Source organism: Agrilus planipennis, unplaced genomic scaffold, assembly GCF_000699045.2.
Source record: "Agrilus planipennis isolate EAB-ADULT unplaced genomic scaffold, Apla_2.0 scaffold85, whole genome shotgun sequence".
NCBI lineage: Eukaryota > Metazoa > Arthropoda > Insecta > Coleoptera > Buprestidae > Agrilus > Agrilus planipennis.
In genome coordinates this window covers 943,798-969,511 of record NW_020438910.1, presented here as the reverse complement: position 1 = coordinate 969,511, position 25,714 = coordinate 943,798, and the positions used below count along the sequence as shown (strand labels likewise).

Genomic DNA, 25,714 nt, shown 5'->3' with positions numbered 1-25,714 from the left:
TAAACGTCTCTGACAAATTGGTAAACACTTTCACGGCCAGTAGGTGAACTGGTGCTGTCCTATTATAATGAGAAGTTCTCTAAGTTCGGTCATAGCCAACCTCCTCACAGAATACTTTATGAAGAAAGATATCGAAATCTCAGAGTACAAGCCAACTGCTTGGTTCCGATACGTAGTTAATACGGGAACACGGAATGGAAAAGCCGAACCATTTCCTCCAACACCTGAACAAACAACAGCCCAGCTTCCATTTCACCATAGAAACTGAGAATGACCAACAATTAGCATTCTTGGGCGTACTAGTGAGGAAACGAGGCAACAAATTGGACCATACGGTATACAGGAAACCTACACACACAAACAGGTATGCGCACGCCTTATGTAGTATAGTATCAGTAAGACCCTTACTGAACGAGCCAACAGACGAATGGTTACAAAAAGGGGAAGATCGAGAGATCAATAGATATCTACCATATGTTCTAAAGATAACGGAACGAATTGACAGAATCTAAAAGAGGCACGACATCAGAACCATCTTCAAATCTACGAAGATGACGCAGCAGACCATCAGATCAGCTAAGAACAAAAGGGGCCCTTTTTTAGCTTCAAGGGTTTACCGCACATCATCTTCCTGCAAAAAGATATACATAGGAACCACTAACTGATCGATGAAAACGAGACTCAAGAAGCACAAAGCAAGCTGCCAACTAGGATACTCTGAAAATCGAGTGTGGGCTAACACGCATTGAGCAACGGCGACCACAAAATACTCTTTGAGAACTGAAATTTGCTACCACAGCGGGATGGTTAGAGATGCCAACGAGATCCGAAAACATCCGGAGAATTTTAACAAAAAGGAGGAAACCATCAGACTCGACCAGATGTGGAACTGGATCCTCAGGAACACCCAAACGGTGTCGATCGGCATGCCACTATTGACTGAACAGGAAGAAGCCCCGCCCTCTTCCGTCAAACATAAATACAAGTTGTGCAGGAGGCTCAGGGTTTATCTCCCCGCTCGAGGAGGGGTTTTAGTCGGTAAAAATCCTACACTACCTCCCTTCAGGGGGTGTCTTTTGAAGATTTCCCCTCCTCGAGAATAATCTAAACAAAAAAAAAGAGAAGTTGCCAGTTCACATCCCGCATCGGGGATGGGGGATGGAAAGACGTCTAAAGAAGATCGTCACACATGTTAGCGAAACGTTAGGATGCAACACGAACCAACGACGGCCCATAGACCCGAGTCAGGACTGCATCAGTTCAGACCTCTGATAATACTTTTATTTTTTACTTCTCTTTACAAGGAAAACTCCTTTCTCCAGCATAATTAGTGACCGTAAAGCTATATCCAACTTTGAATAAAAGTAGAACAAATACTGATTTCTCGAAAATATAGAGACTAAGTAATGATGCTGATGTTGAATCGGGTTTCTCTGCGGTCTTGTTAATGGAAACGTCACATCATATAGAAAATGTATACATTTCCGAACAAGTCGACCTCTAAATCTTTGGGATAACATAGCACGAGAAACAGAGCTTTTTCTGTCACTCTAAAATCTGCCGCCCCTAAGACGCGGTCTATACTGCTTATTGGCAAATCCGCACAGATTCCAATACATCGAAAAATGTTGCAAAAAACCAAATGAAATGATTCACCAATTTAACGATTATTTAATTTTTCAAAAAAAGACACCTTCTTTCCAAAAAGATAATTAGATGTTTTTATTGCAAAATAAGAATATCATTTTAAAGAGATTTACTATCATGGAATTTCTCATTATTTTTTTGTGATGTTTTATTTCCCATTTGTCAGTTAAATTAAAGCTCACCACTAAGTTAATAACTTAAACCAAACGTGCATTAGTAATTGATTCTCTATAACATTTTATCACAGTTACATAAGTTTTTGTATTACAATAATTCTGTAATTCTCTGTAGTTATTATTATTAGGCAATATGGCCATTCATTTTTACGAGGCGTTCGTACTATTATATCACAGACGTTTGTTTTGTTATTATTATAGGCACATACAATAAAATGTTACATTATACGTATATTAAGTACCAAAGATGTATATTACTCCGCATTCAATATTATGCATACCAACACTTTCATATTACTGCTTTATAGTTACTATTTACCGCTAATAAACACGAACAACCGGTCAAAATGTTTTATCAGTAAAACAAGTATAATGCCAGAAATGGAGTATATTAAAACTCAGTTGCTTTGGATCCAGAAAACTAGGTCAGGGAGAAAACAATCGAATTTCGTATTGGTATCCATTTAATTGCAGGCTTTTTTTCTTTTATTCTCGCACACTGACTGTAGAAACATATAAAGATACTTTTAACAGCCCTCTGATTCAATTTCTACAACAGATTAATAAAAAAAACTTTTGGATGTTTCATTCCCACCAGCCACTTATACTGGTGACCGGGAAGTCTCTCCGGACTACGCTGGAAGATACGGCGGAAGGCCCTCTTCAGCCTCCTTTCAGGAATCATGGGAATTGATGGATGGTAGTTCAGGTGAGAAAGATGAAATGGATTTGGAACATTTGCCTGAGTGATCTAAGGAAACCACAGAAAAACTTGGGCCCCCAAATTCTAAACAATGGTCTAGACCTCTAGGCCATGCCGCTCGGTCACAGATTAATAAACGCATTTGACTACTGTGCGAAAAATTAATGATTCATATCAAGTAACTGGGTATTGTATCACCACCTGCAGATTTTTACTGCTAACTACTGTATTCCAGTAAACATCTGCAGTTGAGGATATACTGCAAGTTACTTGGTACTAATCAATTTACCTATGGGAAACTGTGGCGACCCTCGCCTATTACACTATGTATTTTAGTCTTTTGTTTTGTAGATATATCATCATAATCATTGTAAATAATATGTAACACTCTGTATATATATAACTTCTCCTCTACTCAAACTAGACAGAGGGGTAAAGACAGTTTTAGTTTACTTCAGCAGTTTTTTGATCAGGGATAGATATCGATACGATTCGAAATAGTGCGGATTGGACAGAGAAATGTCAGGTTTTTTCATAGTTTTTACAACATACCCCTGGCCAAAATGCAGGAAGGGTTTGCTAAATGTATCCTAACTTATACCAGTAACGGTTACAAGTCCTGCTTAATTTTAAGGAATTATTATTGCTATTATTACATTCTAAGGTTAATACACTAAATATTAATTGTTAATTGAAGCTCCGTTAAAACTATTAATAAACACCTACTTTTAATCGCCCTGGAATTCCTTCACCTGTGAACATCTACCAATACTATCATGGAAGGACGGAGATGCGAAGAATAATTATAAGATTGATTGACTTACCTGGTAAGGAAGATCAATCTTGATTATTCGAGCATAGTAGTCCTTCCATGATAGGGCCCACCCAGGCCCATCACCCCTAACCAGGGCGATTTTCCTTGTTTTTCAACAAACTGAACTGGAGCACCGTGTGACGATGAGGTGGAGACAGGGGTGTTTTTCTATTTTGTTTACACATTCTTTAAACTGTTGTGCGTCGATAGGCATCAAATGAAACCTACCAATACTATCATGGAAGGACTACGATGCTCGAATAATCAAGATTGATCTTCCTTACCAGGTAAGTCAATCAATCTTATAATTATATTAGAGCAAAACTGCAGTATGGGGCGGTAATCCTCTTAAATCTCCGGTGGGAAACTGATGAAATGTGAAAATGAGTGTGGCATGGCCGAGGAAAGACATAAGAGACAGACAAAATGAACATAGAAGAGAATTTAAAAATTATGTTATCTGTATAAACGTACCGTCTAATCATTAAACGACGTAGCTCAGTTTTTACAACTACAAAATACTGAAAAAAGTAACTCTAAAATCAATACACCAACTGACTAAATCCGTGTTGAATATTTTAGATCTTCTTTAGAAATACATGTTTCCTGTCTATTGACAAGCACTTGAAACACATAACAAGCGCTATAAAAAATACGAAAAGTTTATGAAGTGTTAAACATTTAATTTAAATTTACCTAAAATCCAACAACCCTTTTCATGTAATGTCAAGTGAATTGACACTCACATACTTTTACATAGGGAACAGAGTTTTAAATGGCCTCTTGAATTATTAAGTATTTCAAGAGAAGCAGAATAAAACTGCTCTTTAAATGCACCATTATCTAAAGTAATAGATTCGAGAGACGTTTAATAACTCTGCCGTTTCAACTACCTACATCTGAAATTAAATCATTCACTGCGTCGGAAAAAGTCATTACGTAGTCAAATCTAAAACCTTTCGTCAGCAGTTTATTTTCTATTTCGTTGAAACGAAATGTGAGCTGAATACTTTCTATTCTAACGAAACGAAAAAGCAAAATTAAACTCGTAGAGTCTATAGTCAAATGGCATAATCGAAACCTTTTCCTATACATTGTATCGACTTTAAAGAAAATCAATACTGAGGAATTTTAAAGAAAATACCTACGTAATATAATACGAAAATTGTTTGTCAAGAATAATAAACACAAACGTCAAGAATAACTTAACGTGAGCAATTATTTTAACAAAATATACTTACCGCACAGCAATCATAAAAATGAATTCGATTAAAAGCATCTATTACAGGGTTTCTTAAACTTCGAAATCTCAAGTACTCTTTTCGAATATTGTGGAAAAAGAACAAGTCAATTACGTGCCATGATGGACTAGCCAAGTAAATGCGTTGCAGTGACCGGCGACTGTGGTGACTAGCATCATCTTGTCGAAACCTAGACTACAGTTTAGGTGATATTCTAAAATATTGAATATAATTCTTCTTCCCGTGTTCTTTTAGATCGTTAAATACATGTTGGAATTCTCCAAGGCCTCTCTTCATTGACGCGATAGACCCATAGGCTGTTCTTTCTCTTATTTTTATTTTTTTCTTCTTCTACATCAGAACTACTATTATCAGACATAGTGAATCTGTCACTGCTACATGTAAACTAAACTAGAAATATCTATCACAACAAGCAAAGAACTCAAATTACTGCAGGATGACTTGGTCAATTGTTCCTCGATTTACTCGATTAATTATACAGTGCCTAAAGTTCTCAACAAAAGTAAAATTTAAACAATTAAATATTAATGATGAATTAACATTGTAAATATTTACGAAAAACAGTAACCTTTGAACATTAAAACGAGACTCAAATTAGAACAAGATTGCATCTAGTCTTTCTATCTATCCAATACAACCATCTACAGGAGAGATATTAAACACAAACAATAACCCTAATTAGCAGTTAAAAGTTACAGCAGAAATAGAGGGAAAAAGGAGAAGAAACACGAAAATATAACCAGCAGGAATCTTAAACAAAATGGTAGATGTGGAGCAACAGTAAGGTAGTGGTGCAACGAAAATGAATAACATGATAGTCGCAGAAGTATAAACAGTAACCTTTTCCCAGAGCAATCTGTGGCGGAGCCGGCGAATAGGATAGGAAAAGCTCCACAAAATTAATTTTTAATAAAAAATTGTTTTGTTTATTATGCAATCTGAAAAGTTATGGTGGAAAAAGGTTTCCCTAACTCCTTCACAAAGAGGGGAACTTTTTGCAACTCCTGATTGGGGACTAGTTTTTCTTCCCATTTTTCTCCACCAGGATGCATATGTATTAAAAGCACCAAAATTTTATGAAAGAACCTAAAAAGGTTTTAGGTAATTGTCTCTGGTATTCGTACGTTCTCTTCCCGTAGCAGCTTTTCCTAATCCACTCCCCCCCCCCCACGCCTCATGCACTTGCTATCCTGTCGTCGTGTTCCTAATACAACCCCCACAAATACGACGGTATATGAAATATTTATGCTCATAAATTTTGATTGTATTGTGTTATTTTATTTATGTTTTTTTTTGTTGGAATAAGATTAACTTGTGATGCAAGAAAATATATCTACGTGTAGTGAACCATGTGTTTCGAGATAAGAATCATAAATTCGAAAAAGGCAAAGAAGAGAAAATACTATTTTACAAAAAATATAAGATTCATTATTATAAGGTTTACTTTTACGTTTCACTGCTAATCGTTAATACTATTCGAAAACAGTAAGACACATAAAAAACAACTGGGTAGGGTACGTAAGTACGAAATTGTTAATTAATTAGGAGAATTAAAGATTCCCTTAAGAGTTCGCGTCAATCAGCATAATGAAATGGAACTCCATAAAAAAAAAACAATTTTTAAGTGTTTCGTTGCCACCAGCTACTAATGCTGATGGGAACGGCCCTCTTTAGCCTCCTTTTAGGAATCATGTGAATGGGTGGGCAATGGTTTGGCTAAGACAGACGAAATTAATACATAAGAGAGTAAAAGATTATCTGTGGAATATTACTGCATCAGCATTGCCTGAATGATACAAGGAAACTACGGAAAACCCACAATCGATCCGGCGTCCCCTCGAAAGCTAACCAGTGGTCTAAAAGTCTAACCATGTCGCTTGGTATTGAACTTCTAATCAGTGCTGGATATAAGGAACTTCTCTTTTTGCTGCCTTTCCTTTCCTGTTTATCTTAATCACTCAGTCGTATCTTTTTACCTAGCCTCTTATTAGAATTTAACGTATGTATGTGTTTAGGTTAGGTAGGTATTGAAAATTGAATTAAATGAATAAATTAGTCATAAAATATTTTATTTATGTAGCTTTTCATTGGTGAAATAATTCATACTGACATCATAGATTACGGTGTTCATTTTCTCTTCCTCTATCAGTAGAAGAGCCAATGAGTTAAGTTCTTGTTGACATAGTAAACGTCTCTGACAAATTGGTAAACACTTTCACGGCCAGTAGGTGAACTGGTGCTGTCCTATTATAATGAGAAGTTCTCTAAGTTCGGTCATAGCCAACCTCCTCACAGAATACTTTATGAAGAAAGATATCGAAATCTCAGAGTACAAGCCAACTGCTTGGTTCCGATACGTAGTTAATACGGGAACACGGAATGGAAAAGCCGAACCATTTCCTCCAACACCTGAACAAACAACAGCCCAGCTTCCATTTCACCATAGAAACTGAGAATGACCAACAATTAGCATTCTTGGGCGTACTAGTGAGGAAACGAGGCAACAAATTGGACCATACGGTATACAGGAAACCTACACACACAAACAGGTATGCGCACGCCTTATGTAGTATAGTATCAGTAAGACCCTTACTGAACGAGCCAACAGACGAATGGTTACAAAAAGGGGAAGATCGAGAGATCAATAGATATCTACCATATGTTCTAAAGATAACGGAACGAATTGACAGAATCTAAAAGAGGCACGACATCAGAACCATCTTCAAATCTACGAAGATGACGCAGCAGACCATCAGATCAGCTAAGAACAAAAGGGGCCCTTTTTTAGCTTCAAGGGTTTACCGCACATCATCTTCCTGCAAAAAGATATACATAGGAACCACTAACTGATCGATGAAAACGAGACTCAAGAAGCACAAAGCAAGCTGCCAACTAGGATACTCTGAAAATCGAGTGTGGGCTAACACGCATTGAGCAACGGCGACCACAAAATACTCTTTGAGAACTGAAATTTGCTACCACAGCGGGATGGTTAGAGATGCCAACGAGATCCGAAAACATCCGGAGAATTTTAACAAAAAGGAGGAAACCATCAGACTCGACCAGATGTGGAACTGGATCCTCAGGAACACCCAAACGGTGTCGATCGGCATGCCACTATTGACTGAACAGGAAGAAGCCCCGCCCTCTTCCGTCAAACATAAATACAAGTTGTGCAGGAGGCTCAGGGTTTATCTCCCCGCTCGAGGAGGGGTTTTAGTCGGTAAATATTCAGGGGGTGTCTTTTGAAGATTTCCCCTCCTCGAGAATAATCTAAACAAAAAAAAAGAGAAGTTGCCAGTTCACATCCCGCATCGGGGATGGGGGATGGAAAGACGTCTAAAGAAGATCGTCACACATGTTAGCGAAACGTTAGGATGCAACACGAACCAACGACGGCCCATAGACCCGAGTCAGGACTGCATCAGTTCAGACCTCTGATAATACTTTTATTTTTTACTTCTCTTTACAAGGAAAACTCCTTTCTCCAGCATAATTAGTGACCGTAAAGCTATATCCAACTTTGAATAAAAGTAGAACAAATACTGATTTCTCGAAAATATAGAGACTAAGTAATGATGCTGATGTTGAATCGGGTTTCTCTGCGGTCTTGTTAATGGAAACGTCACATCATATAGAAAATGTATACATTTCCGAACAAGTCGACCTCTAAATCTTTGGGATAACATAGCACGAGAAACAGAGCTTTTTCTGTCACTCTAAAATCTGCCGCCCCTAAGACGCGGTCTATACTGCTTATTGGCAAATCCGCACAGATTCCAATACATCGAAAAATGTTGCAAAAAACCAAATGAAATGATTCACCAATTTAACGATTATTTAATTTTTCAAAAAAAGACACCTTCTTTCCAAAAAGATAATTAGATGTTTTTATTGCAAAATAAGAATATCATTTTAAAGAGATTTACTATCATGGAATTTCTCATTATTTTTTTGTGATGTTTTATTTCCCATTTGTCAGTTAAATTAAAGCTCACCACTAAGTTAATAACTTAAACCAAACGTGCATTAGTAATTGATTCTCTATAACATTTTATCACAGTTACATAAGTTTTTGTATTACAATAATTCTGTAATTCTCTGTAGTTATTATTATTAGGCAATATGGCCATTCATTTTTACGAGGCGTTCGTACTATTATATCACAGACGTTTGTTTTGTTATTATTATAGGCACATACAATAAAATGTTACATTATACGTATATTAAGTACCAAAGATGTATATTACTCCGCATTCAATATTATGCATACCAACACTTTCATATTACTGCTTTATAGTTACTATTTACCGCTAATAAACACGAACAACCGGTCAAAATGTTTTATCAGTAAAACAAGTATAATGCCAGAAATGGAGTATATTAAAACTCAGTTGCTTTGGATCCAGAAAACTAGGTCAGGGAGAAAACAATCGAATTTCGTATTGGTATCCATTTAATTGCAGGCTTTTTTTCTTTTATTCTCGCACACTGACTGTAGAAACATATAAAGATACTTTTAACAGCCCTCTGATTCAATTTCTACAACAGATTAATAAAAAAAACTTTTGGATGTTTCATTCCCACCAGCCACTTATACTGGTGACCGGGAAGTCTCTCCGGACTACGCTGGAAGATACGGCGGAAGGCCCTCTTCAGCCTCCTTTCAGGAATCATGGGAATTGATGGATGGTAGTTCAGGTGAGAAAGATGAAATGGATTTGGAACATTTGCCTGAGTGATCTAAGGAAACCACAGAAAAACTTGGGCCCCCAAATTCTAAACAATGGTCTAGACCTCTAGGCCATGCCGCTCGGTCACAGATTAATAAACGCATTTGACTACTGTGCGAAAAATTAATGATTCATATCAAGTAACTGGGTATTGTATCACCACCTGCAGATTTTTACTGCTAACTACTGTATTCCAGTAAACATCTGCAGTTGAGGATATACTGCAAGTTACTTGGTACTAATCAATTTACCTATGGGAAACTGTGGCGACCCTCGCCTATTACACTATGTATTTTAGTCTTTTGTTTTGTAGATATATCATCATAATCATTGTAAATAATATGTAACACTCTGTATATATATAACTTCTGCTTTTTTTCAACTTGTAAATATTCTAACGAACTGCCTTTCTACTAACAGCATGTTAACAGTTTCTTTTCTGGATCTGACTTCCTGCCTTTTGAATGTATCTATACCTAACCCACATAAAGTATCCTATTTCATACTAACAAAAACCGATCGACAGAAAATTCTGAGAACGAAAGTCGACGGTTCCTTCTTTTCAAGAGCTGTACCCTAAAATAAAAACACATGGGCATATTCACTTTTCACTTCGTTACATAATTTCTGCACCCTCAAAGAGGAGTCTCTCTCAGCCATTCTTCATGTTAACATCTACCGACTTTCCGCTATTCTCTTTTACTCATCTTCATTTTCTGTAAAATAAATTCTCTACTTCTCTCTTCAACAAAGAGTTTTTCTTCATCGTCCATAATCACCCACAAAACAAATTCAGTTTAGTGAGTAATTTACCAAAAATATCTATGGTCAGACGAGGCTTTCACGGTAGGCGTCATTTGAAAAAGGCTTAGTTGGACTATCATAGTGGTTTAAAATTCGTAATAATAGTGTAAATAAATAATGACTTACGAACAGTATTAAATCAGATATGGAGTGGAGATGAAGAAGAACTTAATGAAAAGCAGGAATAATAAAGTTAATTTACAGAAATAAAGCAGAAAATTGCAGGAAAATAACACTAATGGGCACGTGTTACAAAATCCGCGGTGAAATTCTTAGAAAAAGATTTGAGAGAAAATTAGAATACAAGAAAGTACTAAGAGAAACACAGATGGGATACAAGAAAACAAAAAGCACTGCTGACGCAATCTACATAAGCTGACTAAAATTAAAAACAAAGTTTCTAGATGATAATTTTTTTCCATTAAGTTGGTTTAAGAATACCTCCAATCTCCAATAAATTCCTACACATTTTTAGTTACTCGGTACATAACTAATTTTAGACCAAAAAGTAAAATCACTTTCAGATGATATCTAGAGTGTAAAAAAATACAAATATACAAAATTTAATGAGCGACTGTAATTCTGATAACAAACTCGTAATCAACGTTCTCAAAAATCTCGGAACACACATCTTCAGATTGATTGCTTGTCTCAACCACGGCATATGTATACATACCAAAACGTCGAATAAACATCACCATTCGCGAACACACCGAAGAACAACCAACCCTGGGCTGCGGCTATCAATACCCAATATCAAATTCTCTTCGAACATCTAAATTGTGCTGATGAGAACTAATTACTTCAAGATCGTGTTCCAGACCTGGCGCTATTGATACATTTCTGACCAAAAACTTAACGTTCTTTATCTAACTAATACAGTATTCCTCCCCGTCTCGAGATATGGAATAGATCAGTATGTTATGGATTTACAAAGATACAAGGAATTCTTGAAAGAACATTATTAAATGTAGGCGTTCCATTTGAATTTATCGAGAGAATTATAACCCACAGTACTGACAAATACTTCAATTTTTTATCCAAAAAACAATCCAAAATTAATCAGGTACTTATTTATTTAAGCTTAAAAAGTGTGTTCTTAATGGGTAAGTATATCTTTTATGAATAAGTATGAAAAAAATTGATTCACATTCACAATTTCAATTTCTTTCTTACTTCTTTGAAACAATTCCTCAATCGTTAAAGTTGAAAACAGGAAAAATCAACAATTAATGCATTATAATTTGGCAATTATCTCAGATTGAATGAATATAAATCTTCGCAAAGAAATATCGCCATTTACGAGTTTGTTTTTCCCTACATTCACCAATGTAAAATTGAAAATTTTATTGAAAAAAGATAATCGCTTTCGAAAATGTCTTTTATATAAGTTTAATGCGTTTACATTGGTGATTGGTATTCCTATTTGTCAGCGAATATTTAAAATAGCACTTCTATTGAAAACAGATTGAAAAATATATAATCCAAATTCCACCTTACTTCACGGTTCGTTACTTGTGCAAAAGTTATTGCTATTTTTCCCTATAAATAGGAAATGGCATTTTAAAATATTGAATACGTATTAAAAAGTGAAAGTTGAAATTATCTTCTGACGTGTATGTAGTATGTGAATGTAATTATTCATATGTATATAAAACACAAGTAAGAGAGATTCTGTTATAACAAGTCTTACTGAATGGCAACCACATAAGGGCCGAAAACTCCTTAAGTAATCAAACTAGTAAAAGTCAGTTAACTGTTACTGCTAATTTTTATTTTTTACAAAATAAACCAAGAAACATGAACAGTGGGCGCGACGGAAAAGAAAAGGTTAGAAGCGTTCGAAATGTGGTGTTATAGGCGGATGATGAGGATAACGTGGGTAGAAAAGGTTAGAAATAGGAGTCTATGGAAGTAAATAAAAAACAGGCGAGATAGGTTGGTAGGACACCTTCTCAGGCATGAAGGTCTAGTCAGAGACATATTAGAGGCAGAAACAGGAGTTAGGAGGGGTAGAGGTAGACCTAGATTAGATTAATGTTCGCAAATAGTTAAGGATGTGGGCTGTTCTAGTTTTAGGGAAATGCGAATATTAACTCAGGATAAGAAAAAGTGGAGGTACGTGTCCAACCAGTCTTAGGACTGACGACCCTATGATGATGATGAAACCAAGATTATGTAACTAATTATCACTTAAGCCTTCGTTTGATATACCAAATATACCTAAATTTTAACGAAAACATTATGAAAAGAGCTTGTGTATGAAAGATTTAAGTTAAATGAAATAAATAGTAAGGCAGATTACCCTTAAAACTCTTGGAAAATCCGCTACCGTTGAAGTTTTTTACACATGGTGAGTAAAACAAGAAGGTCATCTTTTATGAAGAATTTATACATTTTTAATAATTATGCCATATAAAAATGCTAAAACCAAATTATCTAGCACACCTCAAGCAAAAATCAGTTTTTTTCCATATTTGGTCAATAAATCATACGCTTAGGGTTGACCATTGTAACAACCTTTATTTCGACTTGAATTTAGTCAATCTTCCAAAATTATTTCTAGAATTCCAAAACTAAAATAAATAGTGGCATAAAAAGATGGCCAATCCCGACTAAACATTTCCGAATATTACATTTCCAAAAAAATATAAGATTTTAAAAGAATATTTTCAATTGATATATACACTTATTTCGAAATTTGTACAGGTAAAGTAATTAAAAATAATACTAAATAATTATACAGGGTGCCCTATTTAAGAGAAGCACTTAAATAATTCAGAGGAAAATATCTACGGAAAAAAATAGTTTAGACAAGAGTTACGAGGAAAATCGAGTGAGGACCTTAAATTTCAGGTTATTTGAAGATTAAGTCGATTTCTTTTAAAAAGAAACCCCCATTTCTGACTCCGGATTCTAAAAGCGTGTAATATTCTACGTCATGCCATATTATAGGTACAATATATTATGTACTAAAGGTCATTTCAAGGTAATTCCAGAGCCGAATCAAAGTAATAGATTTTTTATTTCAATTAAAATAACTTGAATTGTTCCAAATTATTGAAGATTAAGGGAAAATAATAGATTTTTATGCTTACCCTGCGTATACTCCTGTCCTTACTCGATGGCCTTCCATACGCGTATCGTTGCGTACCTGCCGATCTGGAATATTCCATAGGAGGTGACACAGGCCGACCTTGTCGATCAATCCACGAACACGTTTGCCTAGTCGTTCGAAAGCCACCCTTATTGTCTAATGATCCCAAGGGCAACGCTGGTGATCGAACGGTCATACTCAGCTTTTTACAAGACTTGAGCATCTGCAAAAAATGCTACGGTAAAGTTAGATATAAAAAATATCCGTAAAAGCATAAAAAGCGTAATAAAATAAAATGAAGAGCTAGGCTTTCATATCGGATCCAATGTGACCATAAACAGTTTTTTATTACATAAGTACGATTTTCGGTGATTGGACTGTAAGGATTAGTGTGTGTTTGTACGATAGCAACCGTAAGCAAACGTTTATGATGGTATTTGTATTGTCTCATAAAAATCTATCTTAAGAACAAAAATAAATTGCTAAAAAAGAAACCGCCTCGAACAAATAACTAAAAAGTGCAAACACCACGATTTCCATTATCAAAAAGTAACAGAGTATTTAACGAAGACCTTTGGGTAAAAGCATTTAGAGGGGAATGATACTTAAATTGTATCTCTCCAAGTAAAGTGGTTTAAACCTACACTCAATACCCGTTATTTATTAAAAATAGAACCTAAGAGGATGCCAAGAAGAAGTAGAAAAAAAGCCAATATAAAGATAGGAGACGAAAAATTAGGAGTGACCGATTTTAGGTATCTAGGAAGTCAGATAAGTCAGGAGAGAAGGAGTAGTAGGGATAAAAAGCAGAGGATAGCGCAGGGTAGAATCGCCTTCAATAAAAAGAAGTCACTTCTATGCTCGCAAATTGGTAACTTAGATATTCGAAAAAGATTGTTAAAGGTTCATGTTTGGAACACGGAATTATACTGTAATGTTCGTGGGTTTAACAAAATTTACTTCTAAGACTGGTAACGATAACAACTATTTATTTACACTAATTATTAAAGAACTTAAAAACACCATTAAATTATTACTAAACTTAGGTTATGAATTATTCTATTTATTTACACTACTGTTGATATATCATTATTCACTGTGCTATTTATTTCACTGCTGTCACTGTCAATTTATTTCTCCATTCATTTCTGCAACGGTCAATTTATTTCTTCTTCTTTTCGGCGATCGTCTCTTCCTTTAAATACTCTTTTGTTTACTTTCTGGAACCTCCTGGAAACATCCGGATAGTTTATTTTTTCTTTGAACTGTTTATCTGCTTTTCGAGAACGCAGGTACGATACACACATTTACAAATACGGCACACATGAAGAAAGGCGCCCGCGGCTAGTCGGCAAATCGATAAGCCGTTCACGCACACGTGTACTCGATCGCACATAAATACACTCGTGCTCGCTACAATACGGGTGCGAAACACGGACGGTACATATAAGAGGCAGAAACGGGAGTTAGGAGGGGTAGAGATATACCTAGATTAGATTACTTTTCACAAATAGTTAAGGATGTCGGATGTTCTAGTTTTAAGGAAATGAAAGATTAGCACAGTATAAGAAAGACTGTAGGTGCATGTACAACCAGTCTTAGAACTGACGACCTTATGATGATGAAGAGGATGCCATCACATCGATCACCAAGAAACCAATAATAATGAAGAAAATTAGATCTTACGTAAATATCTACCTCACGAGTATTGAGAATACCAAACATAGCTGCTGGCTGCTGGAATTCTATAGGAATTTAAGAAGAATTGATTTTTGAATTAATCTTTACCACTGCAGATAACATCATGTTAATGAGGAAAAATTGTTGCTGCGTCACGCCCTTGCTAGTAATCGAACGCAGGTCCCTCGCTTTACGCACTATTGCTCTACCACTAAGCTACGAGAAGTGACAGTAGCAACAATTTTTCCTTATTAATTTAAGGTTATCTGTAGTAGTAAAAATGAATTCAAAAGTAAATTCACTTTAATAAAATATGTGAATTTACAATGATGTGAAACTTCCAGAAGAAAATAATTTGAATCATTTAAAATTTATTGCTATTAATTTTAGGGGAAATTTGTCTCAGTGTTAGAAAAAACTTCTGGGCCTCATTAACTATGACTACTGCTCAAAATGTTAAAGCACTTTTATTAAAAACAAAGACGTTAGGAAAAAAGAGTGTCTCTTAGTGATTACGTAACCGGAAACATCTCCAGTCTAGGCTCTGTCCAAAATTTTTTAAGGATGCCTATAAGTTATTTTTCGCAAGTCAATTTAAGTTTACAAACGTCGTAATAACTTGGACTGTAATTTTCCACTACTAAATGCTTTTTACGTTAATTCCACATTTTTACGCGAATTTCTATAAGTCCTTTCCTTTAGCGTTCTTCTTGCGAAGTGCGTCGGTGCTTAAAATGTCTAAATCATTTGCTCTATAGTTTCGCGATTCATTTATGGCGAAAACCGGGTTGATACAGTTTAAAACAAGTCTTGCGTACTAAAAATTAAAGGGACACTTATTTACCTACTACATTCTACTTTATTATTCTGAATAAAATTTATTTAGGATGAGGATGCAGCAAAAACTTTTTTAAAATTCGACACACTGTCATGAGAGAAGCCTGCTATTTCGCATGTACTACTTTGGGGATTGTCTTTTTTGAACTCGAGGATTTCGTCTTCGACAAAGGCACTATAGTTCATACGTCGACGTCCTCAAATGTGGGGTACACATTGTCTGTTTCTCGCAATTTCTATATCGCATTTAAAATGATTCGTGGGTTTGGAAGTCTTCCCTGAGGATATCGATGGCTGTACATCTCGATTGTTGCATTAACATTGTATTCACATTCGCTCTTCATTAAGATCATTAAGATCATATCACAAAGTGCTGCCATAATAAACGCCGTTCTAATAACAGTGAGTGGCACACTGACCTACTGCTAATGATTGATTGACAACGTTAAAAGAACAAATAACTACGACAGGCTGGCTGTAACATAAACATTACTTATCTCACATAATCTATCTAACAAATAATAAACAGTACCTACATGAGTCAAAAATATACACAAGAAAAACACGAAATCTCCCATAACGGACATCTTTCGTCAGCGGACACTTCTCTAACGGATAGTCTCATTTTTTGCTCTATAAAAATAATACAGAAGAAGATCTCTTTGAACGGATTCTCACTTGGAAGAAGAAACTGTTGGACTCTGTCCACGGCGACCCAAATTTGCTCCAAAGGGCCATAACTAATGATGAATCATGAGTTGATGATTATGACGTGGAAACCAAAGCTCAATCGTCCCAAAGGAAGCTGTCGCACGAGCCAACACCGAAAAAAGCGTGCCAAGTTAGGTCAAATGTGAAAGTTTTTTGCTTACAGTTTTCTTAGATTGTATTGTAGGGGCGTGGTGCATCATGAGTTCTTGTTACATGGTAGAACGGTCAATAAGGAATATTACCAGCAACTTATGCACAATTTCCACGAAGCAATCCGCCATAAACGCCCGGATTTGAGGAAGAACAAAAATTGGCTTTTGTACCATGATGACGCCCCTGCTCACACATCGATGCTTGTGCGCGAATTTTTGGCCAAATACAACACACTAATAATGCCGCAGCCATCGTATTCCTTAAATTTGGCTCCCTGTAACTTTTTCTTATTCCCGAAACTGAAGAAGAGCATTAAAGGACAACAGTACACTACGATCGAGGATATAAAGGCGGCATCGAAAGAGGAGCTGAACAAGATCACAAAAAAATGATTTTTTGAAGTTTGGAAGGATTGGAAAAAACGTTGGCACAAGTGTATAATATCTGGTAAGAATTACTTGAAGGGAACAAAATAGATATTCATGAATAAATAAATAATTTTTGAAAATAGTAGGATGAAGATTCGGGCTTTAGAGCCGTGGTCTAAGTGAACTATTCCGTCCAGACGTTTCGTCAGCTACTGCGGCTGACATCCTCAGTGGTGGTGCTGCGTTGACAACGTGAACGTAGATTATATCTCGAAGTCTCGACAGCGATTGGGTGGAGAGCTGAAACCAGCCAGTAATGCTGGTGGGCGGGCAGTACCTCAGACTATGCCGGAAGGTAGGGCAGAAGGCCCTCTTCAGCCTGCTTTCAGGAATCGTGGGAATGGGTGGGTGGTGGTTCGGGTGAGAAAGATGAGACGGACGAAATGAAGATAGAAGAGAGTGAAAGATTATCTGTGGAATATTACTGCCTCAGCATTTGCCTAAGTGATCCAAGGAAACCACAGAAAAACTTGGACCAAGGCATACGGACCCGGAATCGAACCGGCGTCCTCCCGAATGCGAAGCAATGGTCTAGACCTCTAGGCCATGCCGCTCGGTGGTGGAGAGGTGGCTGATCACTGATATTTATACTGTGGCGCAGTGGGAGGGGAAGGGACGTAGCTTCGTCAGCGTCGGCTTGACTCATCCGATTTTTTGAAAAAATACAAAATTCGCGATAGTTTTTGAACAGACCTCGTATGTACGAAATCAGCCAGTTACGATTACATCAGGACTGAACTTCAGTATTTTAAGGATAAATTATATTGTAGGACTGCTTGTATCATATATTTCATATGCATAAATATTCAGTCGCGTGCTAATATTCTATTGCTTTATAACATAATATAGGTACGAAGGTTTGTCGAGGAAGTGAACAGTTGACGACGTTGGCGTGCCGGGGAAATGACCGATTTGTCGATAAACGGAGGTCGATAATGAAATAACAAACCCTTGTGTATGGACACCCTACTATGTTTCCAACTCGAATAGCTAGTCGTTTTCGTTTAATTATGTTTAATCTCACGCAATTTAGGTAACTACATTTTTTCTAACAAAAGAATTTAAACAACTTTTTTCACTCGAAAACATACGAGGGTGGATTGATAAGTTTCCGGCCTAACCAAGAGATGACGCCACTAGGCCTACCTTGAGGTGACATTCTATAGTACCATCCTTGGATAGCTTGTAGCTATAGTTTCAGCCCGATCTCCTTGCTAGTGTAGGTTTGACAGCACGCTGAACAAGACGCCTCTGTGGTTTTCGTAAAAATGGAAAAGCAGGAAAATCGTGCTGTCATCAAATACTTTTATTTGAAGGGGTTAACGCCGAAGGAAATTAAAAAAGAGATGGACTCAACACTGGGGACATCCTCCCCGTCATATTCAACCGTTAAGCAGTGGGTTTCCGAGTTTAAAAAGGGTCGTGTGAGCACCTCTGATGGGCCTCGCTCAGGACGCCCCGTTGAGGTCACAACTCCAGATATGATCGAAAAAATTCATCAAATAGTGCTGGGAGACCGCAGATTGAAAGTGCGTGAGATAGCTGAGACCTGTAAGATGTCATATGAACGTGTGCAACATATTTTGCACCAACATTTGCATATGGAAAAGCTCTGTGCAAGATGGGTGCCGCGTTTGCTAACAGTCGACCAAAAATTGATTCGAAAAAACATTTCTACCGCAAATTTGTCATTGTATAAGCGTAATCCAAGCGAATTTTTGCGTCGATTCGTAACCGTTGACGAAACGTGGGTCCACCACTACACTCCTGAAACCAAAGAACAGTCTAAACAGTGGATTGGACCAGGGGAACCAACTCCAAAGAAGGCAAAAACAATTTTTTCGGCGAACAAGGTTATGGCTACTGTTTTTTGGGATGCAAGAGGTATTATATACATTGATTACCTTGCAAAGGGTAATACTATCACTGGTCAATACTACGCAGACTTATTGCAACGTTTGAGCCACGAGGTGAAAATTAAACGACCTCATCTGGCGAAGAAAAAAATCTTGTTTCATCACGATAACGCACCAGCGCACACGTCAATCGTTGCGACGGCTAAAATCAACGATCTAAAGTTTGAATTGATGCCGCACCCTCCTTACTCTCCAGACCTAGCCCCGAGTGACTATTTTCTGTTCCCTAATCTCAAAAAATGGCTTGGCGGTAAGAGATTTGCGGACAATGAAGAAGTAATCGAAGCTGTAAATGGTTATTTTGAGGAGCTTGACGAATCAGTCTATAGAGATGGCATTAATAGACTGGAACACCGCTATGAGAAATGTATCAGCCTTGGAGGAGATTATGTTGAGAAATAAAAAAAAAAAATTTTTAAAAACCTTGTTTTTCTTGGTCAGGCCGGAAACTTATCAATCCACCCTCGTATAACCATTTCGAAAAAGTACACTATATCTAGATAAAATACAACCTTTTTATTTACTAATGAAATATTTTCACTTTTTCAGCAAGGCCTTCTTTCTTCCAGGTAATAATGATTTTTCTTAATTGCTATGGTGGCATATTCCAAGTACAACTAGGCGAGATATACAAAGTACACATTTTTAAGCGGCTTAACCGTCGTTAAATTCGAACTATCTCTTCTATATGATACTTTAATGTTCGTGGGTTTAACAAAATTAACTTTTAAGACTGCTAACGACAAAACTATTTATTTACACTAATTATTAAGGAACTTAAAACACTATTAAATTATTACTAAACTTAGGTGATGAATTATTCTATTTATTTACACTACTGTTGATATATCACTATTCACTGCGCTATTTATTTCACTGCTATCACTATCAATTTATTTCTTGATTCACTTCTGCAACGGTCAATTTATTTCTCCTCTTCACTTCTGCAACGGTCAACTTATTTCTACTTCTCCCGGCGATCGTCTCTTCCTTTAAATACTCTTTTGTTTCCTTTCTGGAACCCTCTAGAAACATCCGGATCGTTTTGTTTTTCTTTGAACTATTTAACTGCTTTCCGAAAACGTAGATACGACACACACATTTACAAATACGGCGCACCTGAAGAAAGGCGCCCGCGGCTAGTCGGCGAATGTACAAGCCGTTCACGCATACGTGTGCCCGATCGCACACAAACACTCTCGTGCTCGCTACAATACTAATTAGTGTTGCCAACCCATCCGAAGTGGCTAAACGGTCATTGTACGACTTTGATACCACTTGACCGGTATCCATGGTAGTTCAACAAATAGCGATTATTTAATTATAAATATTCAATCAAAATCTTTGATTCCTCAAAAATTAAAAATTGATAAAATATTTATTCCAGGTGCGCACCGTCATATCTTTTTTGTACGTAAGCTACGTCAATGATAATGCATTAATGTGCATTATTATTAATTAATAAAATGAATTCAATGTTTGATCATACGGCAGATATGATTAGTGTTCGTGCACCAGCTAAACAAATATTGCCCCAGTATAGTTATTTTTATCTGTCTTCACACAGATTATATTGCCCACCATGAGGATTTGGATAATCTATTGAAGGTTTATCAAAATGTAATAATTCATCAAATGCACGCAGTGCCATTCTGTGGTAACTGGACAAGCACACAAATCTCGATGAGTTTGATAGAATTATCCCTCCATCGAACGAGATAAGTACTTACTAATTAATGTATCTGTTACCGGAAATGTATGAAATCTAGGAATTGTATTGTATATAAAGATTTTTTAATACACACACATGAAATTCCGATATTGTACTTGGAAATGTATAAAACTAATGCTTTTTATGAATAAAACACATTAGTAAACTGAGAATCAGAGTTATCTGTGTTTACGCAGTTCTAGTGCGATGGCCTGATGTATATGCATTGGTGACGTTATCGTTTGGTTAGGTTAGGTTTGGAGATGTATATGCATTAATGACGTTATTGTATGGTTATGAGATATATTTATGACAGACTGGAGTTTCTTTAATGACAATGATACGTTGGAATAATGTCCTCGAAAAGTATGCTTCATTATGATATCCGCACCCAACATATATATATGAAAATGCTCAGCATTATCACCTCTACAACATACTAAATAAAATTCAAGGTCATTGTATTGTATCAGCCCGGCGGGCAGGGGCATTAAAGAAACTCCGATCTGTCATAAATCTCCCTAACCAAACAATGACGTCACCAACGGATTTAGGTGCATTTCCAAACAGCCTGTCGTATTTGTCAGAGTTGCGATGAAAAAATGGAAACAGTAGTTTACTTAGGATAATTTAATTGATAAGTACATGTGCTGTTCACAAAATGAGAGCTGAACCAAGACTAAAAACTAAAGACTGCTTAAGTATTTCCGTACATGTTATTTCTATATGAATAACCGTTTTCTTACAGACTAAACAAAGTCTATCGGCGACTATCGAACACATATCTAATAGATTTATGATTTTCCATCCATGACTGTTTATTAAGCTAACTCACGGCTACACGTCGCCGTTGTAATATAAACAGTTACCAGTCTCAACAGTATTATTGCGTATTTAGTATTACCTGTAATACATTTCCGATTGCTATTTAGAAAATACATAGATTTCACACGTTTACGAGCAATTTTAGGAAATATATACATTTCCTAGGAATTGTATACAATGTCGGATTTCATACATTTCCGGTAAAATATCCACAAGTTCTCATGTTTATTATAATATTGAAAATAGTACTTGAGTCGCTTATACAATATCTACCTTATGAAAACTAAAATCGTCGAGCGAGAAATCGTATGTAGGTCACAAATAAATGTATCGTAAATGAACACATAAAGGATAAATATTCGATGATTGAATAATGTCAATGCGTTTCGTGTAATGACGCAGAACGCTGTGATCTGAGCTCGTTTAGGTTTTATTACGTGTTTGTTTGTTGTACGTCGTAAGTTTAATTAATGAAAGTTCCTGAAAAAAAAACATTTGATCACCCCTACTACTTATTTAGCACGAACGCTCGAATAGTGGCCTTTAAAATTTCAACCCCGAGTAGCACTGCTTCACGCTTTATTGACCCGCTTTTCACCATAAATGAATCGCAAAATTATAGAGCGAACAATTTAGAGATTTTAAACACCGACTCACGAGAATTGCAACTTGAGACTAAATTCCCTCAAAAATGCGGAATATTAATGAATAATTATATATAGTACGGGTAATTATTCTGCGTATTGACTGAAATTGACTTGTGCAAAATAACTTTTTGGTATTGAATTTGATCCTGAGAAAATTTTATGAAAGTTTCGACTGATCATCATACTGGTCTAGAAATGCTTTTGGGTATGTAATCAGATAATCCGAGGAAGTCATCCCTTCCTACTATCGGTTTCATTTCTTTGACGTTTTGGTCAGTAACACAGTTGTGGACGCCTAGAAGTCTTTTGTCTAAAACTTGCTCCCCGTTACCGTTACCATCTGGTTATTTCCAAGTAAAATAGAATGTAGAAAGAAAGTAATCCTTTAGTAAGAAATTTCGACAGTTCTAAATTATTTTGCTGTGGCAGTTTCACATCATCATGAATATCTACTTATTTTACTTTTACTTATTTTCCAACGAATCAAACGATGATTACATATACATCATAAAGTTAATGATAAGTACTTGAGATCAATTGATACAGTAAATATCACTTTTTGGAAAATTTAGATGTCCTTCAGCTGATTGAAATCTATATTACATATATAAATCAATATTAATCAGGGAGAATTGAATCCAAGGTTACGATGAAGCAAATAATGCTGGGTGGTGAGATAGCTTGTCGTCTTTACTCACCCTGTGTTGGTTCCCTGTTATTTTCTACGTTCCCCAATTGTATTAAATAGGTCAGGCCAATTAGCTCAAAGAGATGCAAAAAAGTAAAAGTAGTCCAGGGTACAACCTACCTAAATGTCTTTAATTAGGTATCTAGATGAAAAATATACCAACAAATTATCCAAACATTTTGGCTGAAGTAGTTTTTTTTTTTTTTAATTCTAACTAGCAGCGAAACCCGGCGTTGCTCGGGTTAAAATACATCGCATGTTTAATGGTATATAAAATATTTAAGGATCCACTTTTTAACGTAGATAATATAGATTTCTATTTTAGATATTGAGAGACTTACCCCCGGTGTCCTGGGCGCTGATCAACGTTAACAATTTGGTTAAACTGATTAGAGACAATCACGTTCCGCTATTATTAAATCTTGAAGTGTTCTATTCAGTGCTTCTAGTGATTTTCTGTGGACCATTGTGCTTTCGTCTCATTGGGAATGGGAGCCGATCTTTTGCAGTAACAAGATAGCCAAGCGAAGGTAATCGGCTATTTTAACAAGACTTTATCAAAAGCCGAAAGAAACTACTGTCACTAGGCGAGAGATGCTGGCTGCAGTCAAAGGTGTAAAACATTTTTATAAATACCGATATGGACGAAAATTCTCCCCGCTCGAGAAGGGGCTTTAGTCGGTAATAATCCGGCACTACCTCTCTTAAGGGGGTGTCTTTCTGAAGATTTCCCCTCCTCGAGTATAGTCTAAACAAAAAAAAAACAGCCCTCCACCCAGTCGCTGTCGAGACTTCGAGATATAATCCACGTTCACGTTGTCAATGCAGCACTACCACTGAGGATGTCAGCCGCAATAGCTGACGAAACGTCTGGATAGAATGGTTCACTTAGACCACGGCCCTATAGCCCGAATCTTCATTCTACTATTCAAAATGTAAGTCACTTTGGGAAATTGAAAGCTGCTAAACTGAATAAGTATTGTTTTCGAGTATGTAAAAACAATTTTACACTGCAGTAGTGATTTTCCTAGTAGTATTATTTCACTGTCTAAGTAACCATTAATTTTTTTCAGATTTTATTCAAATAATATTCTAATAAATTTTGTCCTTCAAATTTTCTACCGTGTTACTATCAGATGAACATATGCAGTTAGGAGATGGTGTTTGTCCCATGGTACCAAAAACAGAAGTTATTCGCCAAGCGAAAAGAGAGTTCGTCGATGAAGAATTTCAAGTGAAACCTGCCGATGGTAAGAACGTAGTAGAAACCGTCACGAAAATGGCACTTCTTCCTCCATACGTTGATTCAATTCAATCAGTAGGGGCTTACCCTTTTTATGTTTTTTTCTCAAATGGAAACCGCTCTCTTATGTCAACATCTTCTCTCTCATATGTCAACTTTCTGTCTCATAGAACTCAAATTTTACCGTTCGTGAAAAATTCAAAAAAAGAGCGTGAGAAAAATAATGGGAAATGTTGGGAGGTCNCTATATGAATAACCGTTTTCTTACAGACTAAACAAAGTCTATCGGCGACTATCGAACACATATCTAATAGATTTATGATTTTCCATCCATGACTGTTTATTAAGCTAACTCACGGCTACACGTCGCCGTTGTAATATAAACAGTTACCAGTCTCAACAGTATTATTGCGTATTTAGTATTACCTGTAATACATTTCCGATTGCTATTTAGAAAATACATAGATTTCACACGTTTACGAGCAATTTTAGGAAATATATACATTTCCTAGGAATTGTATACAATGTCGGATTTCATACATTTCCGGTAAAATATCCACAAGTTCTCATGTTTATTATAATATTGAAAATAGTACTTGAGTCGCTTATACAATATCTACCTTATGAAAACTAAAATCGTCGAGCGAGAAATCGTATGTAGGTCACAAATAAATGTATCGTAAATGAACACATAAAGGATAAATATTCGATGATTGAATAATGTCAATGCGTTTCGTGTAATGACGCAGAACGCTGTGATCTGAGCTCGTTTAGGTTTTATTACGTGTTTGTTTGTTGTACGTCGTAAGTTTAATTAATGAAAGTTCCTGAAAAAAAAACATTTGATCACCCCTACTACTTATTTAGCACGAACGCTCGAATAGTGGCCTTTAAAATTTCAACCCCGAGTAGCACTGCTTCACGCTTTATTGACCCGCTTTTCACCATAAATGAATCGCAAAATTATAGAGCGAACAATTTAGAGATTTTAAACACCGACTCACGAGAATTGCAACTTGAGACTAAATTCCCTCAAAAATGCGGAATATTAATGAATAATTATATATAGTACGGGTAATTATTCTGCGTATTGACTGAAATTGACTTGTGCAAAATAACTTTTTGGTATTGAATTTGATCCTGAGAAAATTTTATGAAAGTTTCGACTGATCATCATACTGGTCTAGAAATGCTTTTGGGTATGTAATCAGATAATCCGAGGAAGTCATCCCTTCCTACTATCGGTTTCATTTCTTTGACGTTTTGGTCAGTAACACAGTTGTGGACGCCTAGAAGTCTTTTGTCTAAAACTTGCTCCCCGTTACCGTTACCATCTGGTTATTTCCAAGTAAAATAGAATGTAGAAAGAAAGTAATCCTTTAGTAAGAAATTTCGACAGTTCTAAATTATTTTGCTGTGGCAGTTTCACATCATCATGAATATCTACTTATTTTACTTTTACTTATTTTCCAACGAATCAAACGATGATTACATATACATCATAAAGTTAATGATAAGTACTTGAGATCAATTGATACAGTAAATATCACTTTTTGGAAAATTTAGATGTCCTTCAGCTGATTGAAATCTATATTACATATATAAATCAATATTAATCGTCATGTGGTCCGATGCACCC

General features: G+C 36.2%; 1 protein-coding gene across 1 annotated transcript in view; it reads right to left on the bottom strand.

Annotated features, from left to right (window-relative positions):
- Positions 1-25,714, bottom strand: part of LOC108733858 — a 217,665-nt gene that overhangs the window by 72,902 nt on the left and 119,049 nt on the right. The window contains exon 6 of the mRNA XM_025973485.1: positions 13,238-13,459. Within this exon, the coding sequence (XP_025829270.1) occupies positions 13,238-13,459 (222 nt within the window). The remainder of the gene's footprint in view (positions 1-13,237; positions 13,460-25,714) is intronic.